We start from the raw sequence: 23,139 nt of genomic DNA, 5'->3' as shown, positions 1-23,139 counted from the left end.
GTACTTCACACAATTGAACTTGGAAATTGTTAAGATGGTAAATTTTATGTTATGTATATTTTAACACAATTAAAATTTTTCTAAATAAAAAACAAAAATCATCCAGCCCCACTCTTGTCCACAAGCCCTCTTGCTCTGACTCACCCTTTATTCAAACCTCCCCACTCCTACCCTTTGCAACCTAGCTTTTGTTCCTGTGACTTTACAGAACTGCTCTCTAAAATCCAGCAGGTCTGTGTTCAGCTGCCACCCTTCCCCTTCTGTGACCTCTGCTCCTCCTGGCACTTTTTGTCCCATCTACCTGTTTGTCATCCTCAACTGGGGACCCTGCCCAAGACTGTACCCTCCCTTCTTCTCCCACATTCGCTCCCCTGAAAGCCGTCACCCACATGCTGTCCACTCCCATTCTATACCTTCTGGTCCTTATCTTTCCCCTGGTGCCACACCTCCTATTTCCAGGGGGCTAAAGGCAATCACCGTATCATCTAATATGTAATCCCATTACTTTCGATGGCAAAAACCACAATGACTTTTGCACCAACCTAATAAAAAAGTAAAACCACTACCTGCTGGGTCACTACCTCTTTTCTTGGTAGAACTGCCTTGCTTTTACACAAATGTCTTTGTTGCACCACTATCTTAATTTACTTCACTTTTAAGACTACCCACAACCATGTCTTCTGCTAATTAGGCATTTTAAGGACCAGAGGTCTCTTGTATGTGCAAGAATTTGATGATGCTTATCTAATCCCAAGATCCTAAGAGGCTGCCCAGAGTGCAGATATTTGTTGTATTTGGCTTGCATAGTGCTGACAGACATGAAATACTGTAAAAATGTATGTAAGTGGCCAACATTTAAAAATCAAGAAATTTTACATAAAACTCCAGATTTCCAGACACTCTTAAAAATTTAGAAGACTGGCAACAGTGAATCCACAGTTCTTCATGCAACTATCAGCTGTGGAAGTCACTTCTTTAATGGGGTACATGCCTGCTGATTTGCCACAGTCCCCACTACTCCCTACTGCCTCTGAGGCTCGGTGTAGCTGCTGCTGATCGTTAAGCTTCAGCTGTGGCATTTCTCACACCTGCCTGTCTGCATTCCCTCCCTGGCCCTACTGGCCTAGATACTCAGTGCAAAACTGATTCAGTGCTTGTGTGTATCCTTAAGCTAAACCCGTGGTTTCAGACAGGGTTTCAGAAGAGGCCTGGGGTAGGGTCTTCACTTTCTGCACCCCCTGCTCTCCTCCCACAAGACACTCCTGAAACCTGCAGAACCTTTTCTTGGGATTCTCAGTGAGGGCAGCATTCAGCTCTGGAAGCTATTTGGGTCTTTCTGCCCCCTCTTTGATTAAGGTCCAGACATTTCATACAGCGAGGGGGTCAAAGACTCAGCTCAATGACTTTCTAACAAGTGACCTGGATGAGTGACTTAACCTGGCTAAGTTTCCTTTCTTTTGTGCAAAATGGTGGCTGGGTCCTAGGAGTGATGAGAGGAATGTCTTAATTACTGGTGCTCAGAAGGGGCTGAGTCACAGCCAGCCACAGCTGGCTCCTTTATTTCTCCTTTATTTTCTCCTATATTTTTCCTTTATTTCTTACTTTTGAATTTTAGAATATCATTTCTCCAATTTTTATAAAATATTTCATTTCTTTTAGTATCGAAACTCCTCCCCCTTCCCTAATTCTATCTTTCTGAAATGCTTTTATCTCAATTTTCTAGTATAAAACATCTGAGTTGAAAAATGTGTCTTTGCTTTTAACTCTATATTATAGCACTACATTTTTTTCATCACTTTCTTTTTTTTTTTTTTTAAATATGGAGTCTCGCTCTGTCTCCCAGGCCGGAGTACAGTGACGCTATCTCAGCTCACTGCAATCTCCACCTCCCAGGTTCAAGCAATTCTCCTGCCTCAGCCTCCCAAGTAGCTGGGATTACAGGTATGCACCACACCTAGCTAATTTTTGTATTTTTAGTAGAGATGGGGTTTCTCCATATTGGCCAGGCTGGTCTTGAACTCCTGACCTCAAGTGATTCACCCATCTCGGCCTCACAAAGTGCTGGGATCACAGGTATGAGCCACTGTGCCCCACTTTTTATCACTTTCATTTCATCTGTTTTCCATTTAATATTCTTATCTCATTCTTGATGTCTCTTTTCTTAGATCTTATGCATTGGCAGGTGGGGAGCTAGCAGCCAAGAAAGACAGAATAGAAAGGACCTGCAAGAGCAGGGGGAAGCCTCTTCTTCCCTCCCACTGCCCTAGTGGGACCTCATTCTTAATGCCAGGTCACTAACTGACGTTTGCCCCGAGCTTTGAGAAGATCATAGATCAACGCTCTCAAACATCAGCCACATTTAAACAGTGCCTTTTCTGTGCCAGGCACTGTTTCCAAGAGCTCGGGCATACCATTATTTAACCCTCACAAGAACCCCAAGAGGCCTGCACTCTTATTTCTGTCTTTCAGATGCAGAAACTGAGGCGTGGTGAGGGTATGTAGCTCTACACAGCCAGGGACTAAGCTCTTAACCACTCCACTAGTTCCTGTCAGTGAAGTGACGAGGACAAGTGCCTGTCTAGAGAGGGGGCAGGAATGCCATCTGCTGTTAGGATGAAAGGTGCTACGTCCCAGACCTATGAACCTCCATATTAACACACTTCAGAGAATGGTTTCCCTAGTAAAATTAAGAAGCAGTAAGAAGAGAGCCACCCTGCAGTGCAGACCTGGGCTCTGGGGGCAGGCGGGAGGCTCGCCAAGCGGCATGCAGCTCTCACGAAGCCCTGCCGCGCTCCTCTGGAATTTCTGTCTCAGCACAAGGACAAATTACCACGGCTTGGACTCTCAGGGTCCCTAAATCCCTGGCGACCTCTTTTAAACTGTTGTGTAAATCAACTAACTCAGCCGAGGATTTTTTTTTGTATGTTGTTTTTTTCCTCCTGCTCTAATGTTTCACGAATGTTCAGTGTTGGTTTTATTTTTTTTAAACTTCCTAATCCAATCACACCAGGAACTAGAAGGTGTTTTTCTATATCAATGCTTTGATAAAAGACAAGAAACCAAAAGCCATTTTCCCAGCCCCTGAAAACTTCCCATTTCTTGCGGCTCCTTCACATTTTAGATTTTACCACTCTACAACTGCAATGCCATGAATAGTACCAGGACTCTCAGCACTGGCTCTCACTCAGTATCTTTTCAATGGGCCTCGTGCCTCTTTTCTTTCCAAACAAAACCCTTTCTTCCTTCCATTAAAGCAGAACTGGTCATTTTAGTCAAGTTATTCTTCTTCAATATGAGGAAATGCAGAGAAGATCCCTGAAAGGAATGAAACCTTTCCTTAAAGCATTCAGTTTTCACCTGCCAGGTACAGAAGGCTTCACTGCTGTCTTGCATCCCAGAGTCATGTCATGATCCTGCGGGCATCACCCTGAGGAGCTCTCCCTGGACTCCTCTGCCAGCTGTTATCTGCCTGCATCAAACTTCACTGTCCCCATGTCGTCTGCTCTGAGGATGAGGGCCAGCTTCACACAACTCTGGAAATCACCAGGTCCTGGTCTCCAGCTGCATAAACTACACTGGCCTGGGTTCCTAATTCCTTCAAGTTTGTTGTGTTGCATGCTTAACTGGACCAGATACACCTCCCTGAGACAAGTCCACAGCACACTCCCGTGCTCATGGCCGACCTCTTCCCTCCTATCTCTCCTCGAACCCTTGGGTCTTCTCTGCACCTTTCCACCTCATGGCATTCCCCTGTTTCTCAGGGTAAGGGTCCGTAACTGTTTGGATGCTGGTTTGGAGGGCATAGAGAATTTGGGAGCTTTAAATTAGGTTGATGGCTGGACAAAATGAAGAATAACATTTCATGCCATGTGAAAATGATATGAAATTAACTTTCAGCACCCATAAATAAAGCTCTGTTGGGACACAGCCACACTCATTCACTCACATTTGTCTGTAGCTGCTTTCACACCACAATGGCTGCAAAGCCAAAAATATTTACTGTCTGGCTCTTTATTGAAAAAGCGTACCAAAGGCCATTAAGGATTTCTTGAAGCCAAGAGTTCAAGACCAGCCTGGGCAACATAGAGACCCCATCTCTACAAAAATGTTAGGCCAGGCACGGTGGGTCACACCTGTAATCCCAGCACTTTGGGAGGCTGAGGCAGGCGGATCACCTGAGGTCAGGAGTTCAAGACCAGCCTGACCAATATGGTGAAACCTGTCTCTACTAAAAATACAAAAATTAGCTGGGTGTGGTGGCGGGTGCCTGTAGTCCCAGCTACTCGAGACTTGCTTGAACCAGGGAGGTAGAGGTTGCAGTGAGCCAAGATTGTGCCACTGCAACTCCAGCCTGGGTGATGGAGTGAGACTTTGTCTCAAAAAAAAAGTCTTTTTTAAATAGTCAGACATGGTGGCATGTGGCTGTTGTCCCAGCTACTCAGGAGGCGGAGGCAGGAGGACCGCTTGGGCCCAGGAGCTCGAGGCTACAGCAAGCTATGATCACACCACTGTACTTCAGCCTGGGCAACAGAGCAAAACCCTGTCTCTAAAATAAATAAATAAATAAATAAATATGGTTGGGGCTAGCATTCCTACTAAATGCACATACACCAGATTTGCAGTATTCAAACACGTGAACTGTAATGGTCTGAAAAACATGTTCTTTCTAGCAGGTGGCAGTTTGGTTTGGAAACCACACTCAACACAACGTCTTGCCTCCCTTACTGGATGTCTTGGCAACACATCTGGGACTTGACCAAGCAAATTAAGTCCAGGGTCTTCTAATATATTAGAGACACTATCAAGTTGTTGGCCATCCCTGAATGAGCTCTGAACCTTGTCTGAATTTCCTTGTGCTTTATTATGCTCCCATCTTTTGTGCTCTCATTTGAGAGCCATGAGCAAAGCAATCAAGTTTATTTTTGGAGTCTTAAACCACCTAATAACTTAGCTCCTCACTGTTCCCCTGGCTCCTCTCTCACTCGAGCCTGATCCCTCCATCTCTAGCCACTCCTCATTCTATATTCTTACTTTGCAAAGCACCCCACTTAAGACTTACCCACACCGTGCCACTTCTCCCTGCTTTTCAAAAATCATCTAATGAGTTCATTAATCAACTAATGGCACCACTATAAGGAGACAAGCCCTACTATCTAACTTCCCAGATAGTATAAGTTCTTTTAAGGCTAGACACAGTGACTCATGCCTATAATCCCAGCACTTTGGGAGGCTGAAGCCGGAGGATTCCTTGAGGTCAGGAGTTAAAGACCAGCCTTGACAACAAAAAGAGACCCCCATCTCTATTTTTTAAAATTTAAAATTTTTTAAAAAGGGGAAAAAATGAGTTTTTTAAAAATCAAGGTGCAATTGACATGCAATAAAATATACAGATCTGAAGGGTAGAGCATTGAGGAGTCTAACAATTGTAAAACGTCTGTTTGAAGAGTTGCTTTTTTTTTTTTTTTTTGAGACAGAGTCTCACTCTGTCATCCAGGCTGGAATGCAGTGGCACACTGCAACCTCAGCTCACTGCAACCTCCGCTTCCCAGGTTCAAGTGATTCTCCTGCCTCAGCCTCTTGAGTAGCTAGGACTACAGGCATGTGCCACCATGCCTGGCTAATTTTTGTATTTTTAGTAGAGACAAGGTTTCACCATGATGGCCAGGCTGGTCTCAAACTCCTGACCTCAAGTGATTCGGCCACCTTGGCCTCCCAACGTCCTGGGATTGGAGGTGTAAGTCACCACACCTGGCCAAGAGTTACATTTTGGAAAGTGATTACGACATTAGATGAGGGGGCAAGTGCAGCATGTTTTATTAGAATACTAGAAAATAATGTGGGAGGAGTGTCCCAGCCCTGGTTCTGACTCTCTCAACTGTGTGTCACTTCATCTGTCAGCCCTCCATTTCCTCAGCCGAAAAATAAAGAGGTTAGATCAAATGGCTTCTGAAAGCCCCCTTAGTCCTATTCTCTGTCATGAAATAGGATATATATGCAAGCCAGTAGAGAAGTGGGGAGATACTGTCTTTCAACTCTGCCTAGGCACTGCCTCATCCATGGAGTTCATTCAATGTGCAGTTCTTTTTTTTTTTTTTTTTTTCCAGACAAAGTCTCACTCTGTTGCCCAGGCTGGAGTGCAGTGGTGCAATGATGGCTCACTGCAGCCTCAAACTCCCAGGCTCAAGTAATCCTCCTGCCTCAGCCTCCTGAGTAGCTGAGACTACAGGTGTGTGCCACCACACTTGGCTGATTTTTAAAAAAATTTTCATAGAGACAGGGTCTCACTGTGTTGCCCAGGCTGAAAGGTTCTTATTTAGACCAGGATTCAGCAGACTATGGCCCAGCCCACAGTCATGGGATCCCCCTGACTGTTTTCTGTGTGCTAAGAATGGTTTTCATATTTTAAATTGGTTGAAAAACTTAAATCAAAGAATAATATTTCATGATACATGAAAATGATATGGAATCAACTTCCAGCGCCCATAGATCAAGCTGTGTTGGGACACAGCTGTGCTCATTCACTCACATATGTGCCTGTAGCTGCTTTCACACCGCACTGGCTGCAAAGCCAAAAATATTTGCTATCTGGTCCTTTATTGAAAAAGTTTACCAACCCATGGTTAAGTCCAAATGAAGACTTCAGACCTAGGCACTATACACACAGGTAAATCAACATTTGAGGTAGAAACAGTTTTCACTTTGTAGCCATGAACAGAAATACGGCTCTTTTTGTTCCTGCTAATAGAGCAAGAAGAAAAATAATCCTACCAAAAAGACTAGGGAAAGCAGAAACACAAGTACAGTGAATGCCATTATGACCTGGCTCACCCCTTCTTTCCAACAATCTGGCAGAATTATCAGTCATAAAAGTGTTCATACCCTTTGACCTAATAATCCAACTCCTGAAAATTGTACCCTAAGGAAATACTCAAAAGAACGAAAACAATGTGTCAAGAGGTTTGATTCAGCATTTTTCCTTTTGTTTTTTCACTGCAATGCATATATTTTATTTTAGAATGAATTCAGCTATACTGTGGAACAGAATACAAACTTCACAGTATTTTAACATAAATACCAAAAGTTCCCAGGCATTTCACTTTCCAACACTTCGGGTGACTGAACTTTCAGAGCCTACCTTTGCCTACACCAACTTCCAAGCCAGCTCAAGTTCTAAGTCCATGAATCCTCTCCAGGGACCTGCAGTCCACCTAGCACTTTTCCTCCACTGCTTTTCCACTGCCCAGCTATCCAGGAAGCACTTTCTTGCTCTATTGTTTCATGTTTCAGTTGGATCTTCCAAACTATTTAGAAGCTCATTGAGAACAGGGTAGTGGTCTTTATATATCTTTGAAAATTATCTGTTAATGGTTAGATGAATTATTACCAGAAGTAGTTTTAATAAGGCTATGAATATTGATACTCCAAATGGAAAAGCATAAAATTAATATTGATAATTTTGAAAGAATTATGATAATGATTGAACTTAACCATTCATCCTAAAACGTAAAATACTCTAAAATACTATTTTCTTCCATGTTATTTCTTTTTAGTAGTTAAAATTTTTTTTAAATTGTACTTTAGTTTCTGGGGTACATGTGCAGATTGTGCAGGATTATTACATAGGTACATACATGGCAAGGTGGTTTGCTGCCTCCATCCCCCATCACCTATATCTGGCATTTCTCCCCATGTTATCCCTCCCCGACCTCCCCACCCCCTACTGTCCCTCCCTTATTTCCCCCCAACAGACCCCAGTGTGTGATGTTCCCCTCCCTGTGTCCATGTGTTCTCACTGTTCAACACCCGCCTATGAGTGAGAACATGTGGTGTTTGATTTTGTGTTCTTGTGTCAGTTTGCTGAGAATGATGGTTTCCAGGTTCATCCATGTCCCTACAAAGGACACGAACTCATTGTCTTTTATATTCAGCATTTTTCTAACAAAATGCCAGAAACCATGTGAAGTATTTATCAATAAGAAATAAATCAGCAGAATATGCTTCCTTTAACTCAATTAAATACTATATGCCCAGATCATAGACAGGAAGACCAGATATAGGAAAAAGTGATGCTACCAGAAAAGATTAATATAAAAACAAATCTCGATGAAGTCTGGAAAAGACCATAGATGTGCAACTAATACTCAGGTAGAGGATTATAGATATACAGTTTTTAAAAAATCTTACTTCTTTTTTTAATTGACAAACAATAATTGTACATATTTATGGGACACATAGTGATGTTTCAATACATATAATGTAGAGTGATCAAATCAGGGTAATTTTGAATCCTTTAGCAAATTTCTCCCTGTTCCTCAAAATATCTCATTTCTAAGGACCCTTGAATCAGCTTTGATAATTCTACACACACTGTCATTAGCCCTTTTATAGGAAAAGGCCTTTGCAGATGAAGAAAACACATAGAATACAGGAAGGGAACTTCTGGGAACACACTGCGTATAAACAGGGCAAATAATCATTACCAGTACTTCTGTCCAAATCAATTTATACCTATAATCTCTACTCAGAAAAAGTGAATTTGTAGTTTTCATAACCCTTAAGGAATTAACAGGTGATAAAGAAAATAAGAGGAATTGTTCTTGAATATAAAAATTTGGCTCGATTGGGCATGGTGGCTCACAGCCATAATACCAACACCTTGGGAGACCAAGACAGGAGGATCACCTGAAGTCAGGAGGTCAAGACTAGCCTGGCCAACGTGGTAAAACCCCATCTCAACAAAATACAAAAAGTTAGCTTGACATAGTGGCCAAGCCTGTACTCCTAGCTACTCGGGAGGCTGAGGCAGGAGAATGGCTTGAACTCAGGAGGCAGAAGTTGCAGTGAGCCAAGCTCGCACCACTGCACTCCAGCCTGGGCAACAAGAACAAAACTCCATCTAAAAAAAAAAAATAGACTCAATCTAGTCATCCACCCACTGTGGCTATCAATATCTTTAGGCTGTGATCCTATTTCAAGGCATTCTTTTTTACTAGAGAACTCTTTACTTTCCTGTTTTTCCATTTAATCCAAGCATTATAAGTACTGGCCTATAAATCAAATTAAAATGAAAAAATGAATAGCATTTAAATGCTTTCTATCAAAACTCTTCATTGTTTTCATAGGCAATGTAAGCAAATGTATCTTGTTCATAGCGTTCTTGCAAAAATGTGCTGACTTGGAAAAAAGTCTACAAAAGAAACATGCCAACATGGGGTGGGGGAATCCTACAAAAGAAATGTGCCAGCTTATAAAAACATAAAACAATACATAAGATTTACCAAAGAAATATGTTGACTAGGGGGAAAAGGCCCCTCAAATACTGTCATGCTACTTGTTTTTATATTTTTATGCCACGCAGTAGAGCCTCACACAGTGGTCACATTCTTATCTCTGGCACGGCCTTTTCTGGAGACCTGTGGGAGACAGGGCCACACAGGTGGGAGGGCGCCAGTGCATAGATCACATGCTTCCTGCAAACTAGGAAGCACAAGTTCAATTTAAGGCAACATAACTTTCTTTCTCTTTAGGAAAAGGACTTTAAAAAAAAAAGAAAAGAGAAAAAATTAAAGAAATTGTTGCCTGGAAACAACCCAAATGTCCACCAGCTGATGAACGGATAAACAAAATGCGGTCTATCCATACAATGGAATATTATTTGGCCATTAAAAGGAATGAATACTGATACATGCTATAAAGTCGATACAGCAAAAAAAATTATGCTAAAAGAAAGAAGACAGGCCAGGTGTGGTGGCTCATGCCGGGAATCCCAGCATTTATGGAGGCCGAGGTGGGCAGATCACCTGAGGTCAGGAGTTCAAGACCAGCCTGGCCAACATGGTGAAGCCCCATCTCTACTAAAAATACAAAAATTAGCCAAGCATGGTAGTGGGTGCCTGTAATCCCAGATACTGAAGACGCTGAGGCAGGAGAATTGCTTACACCCAGGAGGTAGAGTTTGCAGTGAGCCAAGATTGCACCACTGCACTCCAGCCTGGGCGACAGAGTGAGACTGTCTCAAAAAAGAAAGAAAGAAAGAAAAAGAAAGAAAGAAGTGAGACACAAAAGACCACAAATCATATGGTTCCATTTAGACAAAATGTCCATAATGGGCAAACCCATAGACAGAAAGTAAATTAGTGGTTGCCAAGGGCTGGCAGGGTGTAGGGTTGTGACAGCTAATGGGTATAGGGTTTCTACAGGAGGTGATGAAAATGTCCTAAAATTGACTGTGGTGATGGCTGCACAACTCTGTGAATACACAAAAAAATCAGTGAATTGTACACTACTAATAGATAAATTATATCTCAATAAAGTTGTTTTCAAAACTTTTCAAAACAAGCTTTGGTGCTGTGTTTAAGATTTATAAAAATCATCAACATTTTTATGTCTACTGTGAAGAAAAACAAATTTTATTTACTTTTAAATTTTATTTTATTTTATTTTTGAGACAGAGTCTCGCTCTGTCCCCCAGGCTAGAGAGCAATGGCACGGTCTCAGCTCACTACAACCTCCACCTCCCAGGTTCAAGCAATTCTCCTGCCTCAGCTTCCCAAGTGGCTGGGATTATAGCACGTGCCACCATGCATGGCTAATTTTTTTTATATTTTTAGTAGAAATGGGGTTTCACCATGTTGGCCAGCCTGGTCTCGAACTCCTGACCTCAGGCAATCCACCCACCTCGACCTCCCAAAGTGCTGGGATTACAGGTTTGAGTCACCGCGCCCAGCCACAAATTTTATTTTTTAAATTGAGACGGAGTCTCACTTTGTTGCCCAGGCTGGTCTCCAACTCCTGGCCTCAAGCAATCCTCCCACCTCAGCCTCCTGAGTAGCTGGGACTACAGGCACATTATACCACATCCAGCACTAAGAAAAACAAATCTTTTTTACCCAGGCTGAAGTGCAGTAGCACCATCACGGCTCACTGCAGCCTCAACCTTTTGGGCTCAGGTGATCCTCCTGCTTCAGCCTCCCAAGTGGCTGGGACCACAGGCATGAGCCACCATGCCAGGCTAATTTTTTGTAGAGACAGGGTCTCCGCATGTTGCCCAGGCTGGTCTTGAACTCCTGGGCTGAAGCAATCTGCCTGCCTCGCCTCCCAAAGTGCTGGGATACGGGTGTGAGCCACTGCAACTGGCCAAGAAAAATCTTAAATCAGATTTATAGCTATCAAATTTTTAACTATATTGAGTACAATGCTCTTTTTAAAAACTTAGTACAATTACCACTGAATCTTTCTCAATAGATATAATTTTAGGACATTAATTTTTCACTAAGCATTTTTTGTCACGTAGGCAATTATTTGAACAGAGTTTCAAAGTATCTGAAGACACCTGAAAGCTGCAGAATTGCTAACATTCATGAAAAAAAAAAATTTCTTATATAGTATTTGTAAGGGAAAATGTTAGCGACTTAGAGAACAATGACTGCTTATGCAGAGAAAGGAGTGAACTGTATTCACTTTGAAGCCTTTTCTTTTTAAATTTCATTCTGGCTAGGAAGCTTTCTATTTCTTAGAAGGTTTATATTCATCTTTAAAGGAGAAGCTCATATTTCTGGACTTACTCTTTCTTGAATTAAGAAAGCATTTTTCTAAGGAATTCTTACAACTTTATAGGATTCTAAGAGATTCTTATAATTTCACAAAAATGACACTGAACACTCGTGATTCCTGGGCTCCCCCTCTGCATCCAGTCCCCCTAGCGACCTGCCTTTCCCTTTTGTCACATTTCTTCTGCTTGTTTTGAGGCCCTAGGAGGGCAGGGCTGGTATCTGTCCTGGTCACTATTATATTTGCACACGGCACAGAGTGGGCATTCAAGATACATTTATTAAATTAAATTAAAGGCTTTGGTTTGTTTTAAACAATAAGTTATTCCTATATAATACGCTCATTTATGAAAACAGTTCCACAGAAATTAGAATTAACCTTATGGGGAGTGGAAAGATCAGCAAATATCAAATGGCGAGCCATCTCCCCACACTGGGGCTGCAAGGGGAGAGAGAAATACACTTCTGAGATGCACAACTGCTCTCCCCCTTGGAAGTTCATTCGTGAGTCACTAAGACCAGGCAAACAGACATGAAACAGGGAACCAGTTTCAATGTAATGGAGAAAACCGTGGATTCAAAAGAACTGAGTGTGAATCAGGGTTCTCTCTCCCCATCCAAGTTCATCTCCAGGAGCATCGGTAACTCACAAAACAGCCCAATGAATAAGGAGTCATGCAGATCAAATGCAAAGGGGCATTCAGTGTGTTCTACCAAGGCCAGGCCAAGGGACAAGCTTACCAGGGAGAGGAATGCCCAGAGCAGAGGGTCAGTGAGGGCAGGGGAGATAGGAAGAGGGAGAATCAGGGCCCTCTGAGGATTCTGGAAGGGGCAGGGGTGAATCTCCACCAGCCAGAGGGCTGGGCACCTGCAGTCACATGAGTGACATCCAACAAATTATAAAATAAACAATCTGGGAAACTTACTTAGTACTGAATTTTCAGTTTTGAAAACAGTTCTTCTTAGTCCCAGTCTCATTGTTCCTCCTAAATCGCCAGGGTTGTGTTCAGGCATATCAATCACCTTAGAAAACAAAACAAATCAGGTTTTGCCATCTGTAAAAATGCCATTTCCCAAATTTCAAGCCTTACTTTTAAAGGAATGATCGTTGGGTAGGCATGGTCCCTAAACTATAATATCTGATCAGTCTTTCCAACAATCATGCTCAAAACAGGCATAACGTAGACACACCACACACTGTACTTCCTTTCCATCTGCTTCCATCTTTCATTTAAATCACTTATAAAAACATGTATCAGGAGCATCTTGATGACATTCCCTCTGCCATTACTCAAAATGTCAGTTGTAAGTAGTGCTCACACTCCAAGTTCTGGATTGCTGAGGCCTCCCATTTCGGTGTTCACATCTTTCGTGATAACCCCCTTCCCATTGCCCACCGCCTTCCCTAAAGATTTTCCATAAGCAAATCTATCAGTACTTGTACTTGTGGAAAGGCATACCAAAAGAACCTATTCACGGAAAACCATGAGAGGAATTCTTTTAAAAAAAGAAAGAAAAGAAAGAAAAAGAAAGAAAGAAAGAGAGAGAGAGAGAAAGAAAGAAAGAACGTAGTATCATCCAGTCTAGCACTTTCTGCAGGTCAGAAACTTAAGTGGCACCCTTGACCGCTCCCTCTCCCTCATAGCCACTCTGTCAAGTCTGTGGATTTACCCCCCCACCCAGAATTCCCACGTCCATCCACTTCTCTCCAGCCCTCCCCCAGGCTACAGCAGTGGCTCACTGACAGGCCACCCAGCATTCCCATGGCCCCAGCACACCCTGCCTACTGCAGGCAGAGTGGTCTATTCACACAGAAAATCTTAATGTGGCATTTTTCCTGCTTGAAACCCTTGATCTCACGGTATCGGGCCAGCCTAACCCTCCAGCCTTATCTTTTATTCCCTGCCCCTCCACCCTGAGCACTGGTTATTTGAGTTTTTCAACTGCATCTCCTTTCCTCCCGCCACGGTGACTTGGCACATGCTGTGCCCTCTGCCAGGACACTCTCCTGCCATTCCTCTGCCCTCTTTTCCTAAATGAAACCATCCTTAACCCTGAAATCTCAGCTCAACTATCCAACATCAGCCTCTCCAGGAGCTGGAATTTCTGGGAGCCGCAGCCGAGTCGGGGTCCTCTATCTGTGCCCTCACAGATCAAGGTTCTTCCCCGTCCCTGCCCTTCTCTCACTTTGCATCTGGTGAGTGCTTTGTGAGAGAGACAGTCAGTCTTTGAGAGCTGGAGTGGCTTTATGTTTATGATCACAATCACACCTCGGAAATTGAGAAACAGGTGATTTATACGAACAGCCTATCCCAGTGAGTCTCGTAATTCATCTGTTTTCTCAGTTCCGTTCACTATGATCTCATGGTTTCATTTCATCTTCCTTTTTAAAGTTGTTAGAACAGACTAACAGGTGGGTGAGTCGACCTGTTCTAATGGAATTGCGTGAGCTTCCCTCTCATAAAACCTTTCCTTTGTTGTTTTTTTTCCCTACTGTAACTGCCACATATTGCTCTACAGCAATCTTTGACAAATGGAATTTTCTGAGGTAGAAAATTTCCAAGAAAATGTCTGCTGTTTTCAGTGCCCCAGAAGAACTTTCCAAGCCATCTGAACCCAGTGTCCTGAGCTCACTCCAAGTTACTTCCGGGAAAGGGTGGAGAAGAAACTTGACGACCTCCCTTGTTAGATGGAGCGCTCAGTTCTCAAGTGCGCTTGGCCTTGGCATCTTGTCCCTATCTTTGGTTGGCTAATTATGGCTAGGTTAAGTATTATGGAGTGAGGTGAGAGAGGGCATTCGCTTCCGGCTGACGAAGCTGAGTTGCACATAGATGCCGGGCCTCTCTATGTATTCTCTAAGTCAGGTAATTCTGCACTGCCTGTCACAGATTCAGAAGTCCTACATGTATTCAGAGCCTCAATTTCCATTTAAGTTTCAGACAACCTGAACCATCTAGGCAGACTACAGGGATAACCTCCCTAATTTCTTGGTGGAAGTGTACTACGACGCCTCAGTCTACCCTTCCTCACTGTGTAGGGCGAGTACACACTACCCCCAGTCCTGCCTGACAGATCCTACCTCTAACCTGAAGCAGTTTACTTCCCATTTCTGGCTTCCAACCTGCCCTGCTGTGTCACCAACTAGTGTGAGAATGGAATCTACAGTGAAGAAACCAATGGCCAGTCCCATAAGTACATATGTATTTTTCCAGTCTTTTAAACTTGTTTCTTTCCCCACCAGTAGAAGAAGGCTGCTGTGGTTTGAATGTTTTCGCCAAAGCTGATGTGTTACAAGCTTAACCCCCAATGCAACAGTGTTGAGAGGTGGAACCTTTAAGAAGTGATTAAGCCGTAAGTTACATTTACATCTGGAGGTATAAGGTTCTTTTCCCGATGAAAGTGATATAGGCCTTTGTCTGTATCACCAATATCGCCAATGCCCAAGAAAAGTCTTAACATGTAGTTTGTTCAGTTACTGACAAGGGTGGTATCCGAGAATACTCTGGTATGAACCATTGAGATTAGAGTAAAATTAGCCCACTAAGAACAGGAGGCCATGAGCAGTGGCTCACACCTGCAATACCAACGCTTTGGGAAACCAAGGCAGACAGATCACTTGAGTCAGAAGTTTGAGACCAGTCTGGACAACATGGTCTCTACAAAAAATACAAAAATTAGCTGGGTGTGGTGGCACAGGCTGCAGTTCCAGCTATTCAGGAGGCTGAGGTGGGAAGATTGCTTGAGCCCAGGAGGCAGAGGTTGCAGTGAGCTATGATCACACCACTGCACTCTTGCCTGGGCGACAGAACGAGACCTTGTCTCAAAAAAGAGGAGAAGAGGAGAGGAGAGGAGAGGGAGAGGAGAGGAAAGGGAGAGGAGAGGAGAGGGAGAGGAGAGGGAGAGGAGAGGAGAGGGAGAGGAGAGGAGAGGGAGAGGAGAGGAGAGGAGAGGGAGAGGAGAGGGAGAGGAGAGGAGAGGGAGAGGAGAGGAGAGGGAGAGGAGAGGAGAGGGAGAGGAGAGGAGAGGGAGAGGAGAGGAGAGGGAGAGGGAGAGGAGAGGAGAGGGAGAGGAGAGGAGAGGGAGAGGAGAGGAGAGGGAGAGGGAGAGGAGAGGAGAGGGAGAGGAGAGGGAGAGGAGAGGGAGAGGAGAGGAGAGGGAGAGGAGAGGAGAGGGAGAGGAGAGGAGAGGGAGAGGAGAGGAGAGGGAGAGGGAGAGGAGAGGAGAGGGAGAGGAGAGGGAGAGGAGAGGAGAGGGAGAGGAGAGGAGAGGGAGAGGAGAGGAGAGGGAGAGGAGAGGAGAGGGAGAGGAGAGGAGAGGGAGAGGAGAGGGAGAGGGAGAGGAGAGGGAGAGGAGAGGAGAGGGAGAGGAGAGGGAGAGGAGAGGAGAGGGAGAGGAGAGGAGAGGGAGAGGAGAGGAGAGGGAGAGGAGAGGAGAGGGAGAGGAGAGGAGAGGGAGAGGAGAGGAGAGGGAGAGGAGAGGAGAGGGAGAGGAGAGGAGAGGAGAGGGAGAGGAGAGGAGAGGGAGAGGAGAGGGAGAGGAGAGGGAGAGGGAGAGGATAGGGAGAGGAGAGGAGAGGGAGAGGAGAGGAGAGGGAGAAGAGAGGGAGAGGAGAGGAGAGGGAGAGGAGAGGAGAGGGAGAGGAGAGGGAGAGGGAGAGGGAGAGGAGAGGAGAGGGAGAGGAGAGGAGAGGGAGAGGGAGAGGAGAGGAGAGGGAGAGGAGAGGGAGAGGAGAGGAGAGGGAGAGGAGAGGAGAGGGAGAGGAGAGGAGAGGGAGAGGAGAGGAGAGGGAGAGGAGAGGAGAGGGAGAGGAGAGGGAGAGGGAGAGGAGAGGGAGAGGAGAGGAGAGGGAGAGGAGAGGGAGAGGGAGAGGAGAGGGAGAGGAGAGGAGAGGGAGAGGAGAGGAGAGGGAGAGGAGAGGAGAGGGAGAGGAGAGGAGAGGGAGAGGAGAGGAGAGGGAGAGGAGAGGAGAGGGAGAGGAGAGGAGAGGGAGAGGAGAGGAGAGGGAGAGGAGAGGAGAGGGAGAGGAGAGGGAGAGGAGAGGGAGAGGAGAGGGAGAGGAGAGGAGAGGGAGAGGAGAGGGAGAGGAGAGGAGAGGGAGAGGAGAGGAGAGGAGAGGAGAGGGAGAGGAGAGGAGAGGGAGAGGAGAGGGAGAGGAGAGGGAGAGGAGAGGAGAGGGAGAGGAGAGGGAGAGGGAGAGGAGAGGGAGAGGAGAGAGGAGAGGGAGAGGAGAGGAGAGGGAGAGGAGAGGAGAGGAGAGGAGAGGGAGAGGAGAGGAGAGGGAGAGGAGAGGAGAGGGAGAGGAGAGGGAGAGGAGAGGAGAGGGAGAGGGAGAGGGAGAGGGAGAGGAGAGGAGAGGGAGAGGAGAGGAGAGAGGAGAGGAGAGGGAGAGGAGAGGAGAGGGAGAGGAGAGGAGAGGAGAGGAGAGGAGAGGGAGAGGAGAGGGAGAGGAGAGGAGAGGAGAGGAGAGGGAGAGGAGAGGAGAGGAGAGGAGAGGAGAGGGAGAGGAGAGGAGAGGGAGAGGAGAGGGAGAGGAGAGGAGAGGGAGAGGAGAGGGAGAGGGAGAGGAGAGGGAGAGGAGAGGAGAGGGAGAGGAGAGGGAGAGGGAGAGGAGAGGGAGAGGGAGAGGGAGAGGAGAGGGAGAGGAGTGGAAGGAGAGAGAGAGAGGGAGAGGTAGGAGAGGTGTGGTGAGGGAGAGGAGAGGAGGAGGTAGAGAGGGAGTGGAGAGAGAGAGGGAGAGGAGTGGAGAGGAGAGGAGAGGAGAGGGAGAGGGAGAGGGAGAGGGAGAGGAGAGGAGTGGAGAGGGAGAGGAGGAGAGGGAGAGGAGAGGAGAGGGAGAGGAGAGGAGAGGGAGAGGAGAGGGAGAGGAGAGGAGAGGGAGAGGAGAGGAGAGGAGAGGGAGAGGAGAGGAGAGGAGAGGGAGAGAGAGGAGAGGGAGAGGAGAGGGAGAGGAGAGGGAGAGGAGAGGAGAGGGAGAGAGAGGAGAGGAGGGAGAGGAGGGAGAGGAGAGGAGAGGGAGAGGAGAGGAGGGGAGAGGAGAGGAGAGGGAGAGGAGAGGAGAGGGAGAGGAGAGGGAGAGAGGAGAGAGGGAGAGGAGAGGGAGAGGAGAGGAGGAGAGGGAGAGGAGAGGAGAGGGAGAGGAGAGGGAGAGGAGAGGGAGAGGAGAGGAGAGGGAGAGGAGAGGAGAGGCGGGGAGAAGAGAGGCGAGGCGAGGCGAGGCGAAGCGAAGCATAAAAAACAAGCAACCTGCCTTACTGCTTACTTGGGATGAACTTGACAAGCACTTCAAGACCAGAAAATATTTCCAAAAATAAACTGTAGGGGTGGGGGGTGGGGAGAGAAGGAAAATGCAGTGGGCATAGGGGCTGCCTAAGAGCATTAAAGACTCCCTCAACAAAGTGGGTGAAGTCTAAAAAGTCCTGAAAAGAATACTATGAGATTATTTAGAAATACGGAGACAAACACCAGGAGAAAGAGCTAGAAGAGCTGTGAGTGGCAGAGATGGAGTGAGGATTAATGACTTTGTCATTATAGGCTTTTCAGAACTGTTGGCTTTTTAAACTTTGCACATAGAATTACACTAATGAAAATACAAGTTTAAGTCATCAAGAGTAAAATGTAGTATTTAGGCCTTACACTGGGTATTAGTCCACATTATCCCTGCTGTTTTCAGAAGTAATAAACACTACCTTCTCCTGAAATGATAGCACAAAAAGGAAATCCAAGGTATAAATGCCGCTGTGATCCTCTGACTAAAACATGCTGGCATAGGAACCAGTGGAGAAGGCAAAAAACTGCTGGAGAAGAGGCGGGGAAGCAGGTGAAAATAGGTCTCCAGTACCAAATGTTACCCTGAACATCAGAGAAAGGAGAAAAGCAGGGCAAGAATTGACAGGCAAGTCGCTGATGGAGGGAGGTAACAGGAGGGTTCTGTGTGGGCCTGACTTAGGGGATCTCATCTGGGAATGCCCACTGCATGCTCAGGCAAAGAAGAACAGTGCCAGGCACCAGCTGGTGGAACCCCAACACTCGGGAAGGGGAACATCAGGCAAGGCAGAGACTATGGTGCCCAAGCCCGACACACCAGGCGCCTTGCAGAGTTATCAGATGATCCTAAGAGCTGGATCCTACAAGATGCTGATGGGTGGCTGCCTCTTGGGGTATAAGCAACCTGATTCAGCAACAAAAATTAACAAAAAATGTCTTTGTTCCTTGCATTCCTTCCGCAAAAAGCCTGAGAGACAGGAGAACATCACAGCTTCAAAACATATCTATGTTATCATTACTGGGGTGGTTAAAGAAAAGAATCTCAAATATGCTTTAGATTTAACACCAACATCTCCAAAGTACCCTAGATTTTTGCATCTGAAAGGAAAATGCAACTTCCATTGCAAAAGGATTCCCTTTGCTTCCTCTAATTCAGCCTAAATACTGGCTGTCATCTGATCCCCAGATCTGTCCGTTCTTGGAACTGAGCCATATAGCAGGAGAAAAATCAAAAAGGATCAATAAGTGATAAAGCTTTAGGAGATGTAAAAGCAGCACGTAAGGGTAAGTATGGCACTCATTAACCTTGACTGATGTTTTCTGCAGCCCATAATAAAAGTGTAATGAGTTCAAGACTTTACAGCATCCCAAGTGCCTCAAACAACAAAGTCTACGGAAGTTAGGTTCTCTTAGCAACAGTGAAATTTCTGAATGGCAGTGTGTACGGGACCTACCTGACCTACCCTGGTAAGCGCAGCTTTCCTCATGTTCCTTATCTTTGAAATTTCACCTGGAGACAATGGGAAAGCCTACCCACCAGCAGCCGTTTCCAGACTTTCAGGCAACACACAGCAATTTCCTCTTCTAACATTCCTTTTTTTTTTTTCCTATTTTGTAGCATTGGGGTTTCCTCATGTTGCCCAGGCTGGTCTTGAATTCCTGGGCTCAAGTGATCCGCCCGCCTCGGCCTCCCAAAGCGCTGGGATTATAGGCATGAGCCACCACACCCGGCCTCCTCTCGTCTTGTTTACCAGGATTCTCCAACTCATTCCTTTCCTACTGCTCATTAGGTTTTCAAGCCTGATTCTGATTTTGATTCTAAGTCATATTCAAGTTGTACATAAGGTATCAAGTACTTTCACATCAACATTACGTTCCCTAATGTAGAGTTGCACTGCTAGCTCCAGCAGCCTCCATCACTACAAACCAAATCTAAACTCTTCTGGGTGGCTCTCAGGTTCCACTTGACACAGGAACCCAGACTAACCACGCGCTCCTCATGTATTCTAACCTGTATCATGTATTCTACCTCAGCTAGCTGGGGCCATTGTTAATGGCACCTCCACTCTCCTACCCACCACGATACTACACACAGACCGCCTCCTTCTCTACTTTTCCCGAGATGCCTTCTTCCTCCCATTCCTCACACTTCAGGGACCCCTTCCAGTTCCCCTTACTGTCTCATAATTAATACCATTCTTATGCTCAGCCTACCAAATAAATAATGCATACAGTGTCAATTAATTTTCAGTAAGTCACTGCAGGAGGCTGAATAAAGCCTCCTCTACCCCAAGGATATCCACATCCTAGTCCCTGAAACCTATGAATCTGTGGCCTTGGCAAAGGGACTTTGCAGATGTGATTAAGTTGAGAATTTTTTTTTTCCCCTGAGACAGGATCTCACTCTGTCTCCCAGGCTGGAGTGCAGTGGCACAATCACAGCTCATTATAGCCTCTGACTCCTGGCTTCAAGTGATACTCCCACCTCAGCCTTACAAGTAGCTGGGACCACAGGTGCATGCCATCATGCTCAGCTAATTTTTTGGTTGGGGTGTGTGTGTGTTTGTGTGTGTGTGTGTGTGTGTGTGTGTGTCTGTGGAGACAGGGTTTCGCCATGTTGCCCAAGCTGGTCTTAAACTCCTGGCTTCAAATGATCCTCCGGCCTCATCCTCCCAAAGTGCTGGGATTACAGGCATGAGCCACCATGCCCGGCCTGTAAATTGAGGCCCTTGAGAAGAAAAGATTCTGGACTATCAAGGTGGATCCAGTGTAATCACACAGGCCCTTCAAAGAGGGAGGCAGGAAAGTCAAGGTCAGAAAGGGCATACGACCGCAAAGCAGAGATTAGAGAGACTGAAAGATACTATGCTGCTGGCTTTGAAGATAGAGGATGGCCGTGTGCAAGTGGCCCCTAGAAGCTGGAAAAAGCAAGGAAATGGATTCTCTCCTACAGCCTCCAGAAGGAACACTGCCCTGCCAACCCACTTTATATTTCTGACTTCCAGAAGAAATGAGTATGTGTTTCAAGCCACTGCGTGGTAATTTGTTCCAACAGCCATAGGAATCTAACACAGTTCTTTACTACAAACAGCTTTAACTTCCTCTATTATTTCATAAATGCATCTCCTCTCATAAATTAAGTGTACGCTCATCAAGCACAAGGATTAGATCTTTATATTCTCCATCTCTACCAAGGAGTTCGGCACAGTGTCAAGTTCAGATCAAGTGCTCAATAATGGAATCTCCCAGTGTTTTAAGTGTATTAAAAACTAACAGAGGAGACTAAGGGATGGGTCAGTGGGCCAGAAAGTAGCATAGGGGTGTCTGAGATACTCATGGATGTCCCAAGCTGCAGGTAAATCACTTCAGCAGAAGGGAAGGGAAGGGCGGTGCCCTGCTCAGAAGCTGAGTACACACTATCACCAGTCCTGCCTGACAGATCCTACCTCTAACATGAAGCAGTTTACTTCCCATTTCTGGCTTCCAACCTGCCCTGCTGTGTCACCAACTAGTGTGAGAATGGAATCTACAGTGAAGAAACCAATAACCAGCCCCATAAGTACATATGTATTTTTTCAGTCTTTTAAACTTGTTTCTTTCCCCACCAGTAGAAGAAGGCTGCTGTGGTTTGAATGTTTTCCCCAAAGTTGATGTGTTGCAAGCTTAATCCCCAATGCAACAGTGTTGAGAGGTGGAATCTTTAAGAAGTGATTAAGTCATAAGGGCTTTGCCCCCACGAATGGATTAATGCCATTATCATTGCAATGGGTTAGTTATCATGGGAATGGGTTCCTGGTAAAAGGATAAGTTCAGTCCCTTTCCTCTCTCTCACCCATGTGATGCCTTCCACCACATGATGACACAGCAAGAAGGCCCTCACCAGATGCCAGCACCTTGATCTTGGACTTCCCAGCCAGTCTCCAGAAGGGAGGAAATAAATTTCTTTTCTTTGTAAATTAGCCACTCTCAGGTACTCTGTTATAGCAGCACAAAACAGACAAAGGCCTATATCACTTTCATCAGGAAAAGGACTTTCTTATAACTCAGGAAAAGAACCTTCTTATACCTCCAGATGTAAACATAACACTTAAGTGTGATACTACCTGTGGGCTTAATGTTAACATACAATGGTTGTCCTCAGAGAAGCCCTTCTCCTGTGAGGGGCATGTGGCATGGTGGCTGAGGGTGCAGGCTGGGCCTGAACTTGAATTCCAGCTCTCCTACTGACCAGTAACGTGACTTGAGCAGGTCCTTGGAGTCTCTGTAGGCTGGGGGGGACCAAGAGCATCCACTTCATAAGGTTGCAGCAAGGATTTAATGAGGCCATGGGAGTTGGGTGCCTAGGTAGGCATACTGCCCATGGTAAAAAATATGCCCTCAAGAATCACAGGCTATGGTCGGGAGGCCTCTGGGAACTCAACTGCTGAAGGTGAGCACAGGCTGACCCAAAAGACCGAGGCTCACAGTCCAGGCAAAGGTTGGAAGTGAACTTTGTCTGAAGATCCAGGGAAGGGAGACACCAAGTCAGGTAACGAGTAAGCTATCCTTTCTGAGAAAGTCGCATTCGAGTACTCTCAGGATCAAAAATAACAAGAACCCCCAGATAGCATTTCACACCCATTTTATTTTGCAATGGCTGGGTACTAACACTGTAACCTCTTCCTGAAGGTGCTTTTCAAGACACTTCATGCTGTCAACTTCAAGCAGAATAGCCCACAGAAGCCTGTGGTGCCCAGAGCTCTTAAAATATGTTACTCTTGGCTTTCCTAGGAAAAATTAAGTCTGTCCAAAGATCAAATAATTGAACAGTGAGGTGATAAATAACCTTTGCCTCTCAATTTTTCCATTACCACCCTGTGCCTGTCATTTTCCCCCTTCTCTAGTTTCAAAATGCACTGTTGTGAACACACCCTGTATTTATCACCTGTCTCCATATATTTTTAGTTAATGTTTCATGAGAGTATCTATTGGTGGATTTCATGTTTCTGAGTGCAGGTTTACCCTCATGCTTTTGAGTCTATGAGTAAAGAGAAAAATAACAGACAAGAGATGTGACAGGCAGAAGTGAGCAAGTAAAAACTTAAGAAGCCCCCACAGGCTGTTTTTCAAGTCAAGTTTTGTTCACATTTCTTACAAGTATAAATTCCGGCAATAGGCAGCATTGGGCCCATTCTAATCAGTTGTCTCTTGAAATAAGAGAATTGTAGCCTAAAAGGCTATTAACCAATACTGCTCCAAAAGCTTTTCTTATAGATAATTTTTACATACACATGCACACATCATATGTAACATATGGGTGTGTTATATAGAACATGTTATCTTTCAT

General features: G+C 45.4%; 1 protein-coding gene across 11 annotated transcripts in view; it reads right to left on the bottom strand.

Moving 5' to 3' along the window:
• The window catches only part of CTPS2 (CTP synthase 2), a 215,600-nt gene that overhangs the window by 127,945 nt on the left and 64,516 nt on the right, over nucleotides 1-23,139 (bottom strand). For all 11 annotated transcript variants that reach the window (XM_021674807.2, XM_021674812.2, XM_064364501.1 and 8 more), the window contains one exon: nucleotides 12,476-12,572. In XM_021674807.2, coding sequence (XP_021530482.1) covers nucleotides 12,476-12,572 — 97 coding nt within the window. The remainder of the gene's footprint in view (nucleotides 1-12,475; nucleotides 12,573-23,139) is intronic.

This window comes from Aotus nancymaae, unplaced genomic scaffold (genome assembly GCF_030222135.1).
Source record: "Aotus nancymaae isolate 86718 unplaced genomic scaffold, 86718_ANA_hifiasm-v0.15.2.pri h1tg000058l, whole genome shotgun sequence".
Taxonomy (NCBI): Eukaryota; Metazoa; Chordata; class Mammalia; order Primates; family Aotidae; genus Aotus; species Aotus nancymaae.
Note: the sequence above shows the minus strand (reverse complement) of the source record. Positions and strands in the feature narration are given on the sequence as shown.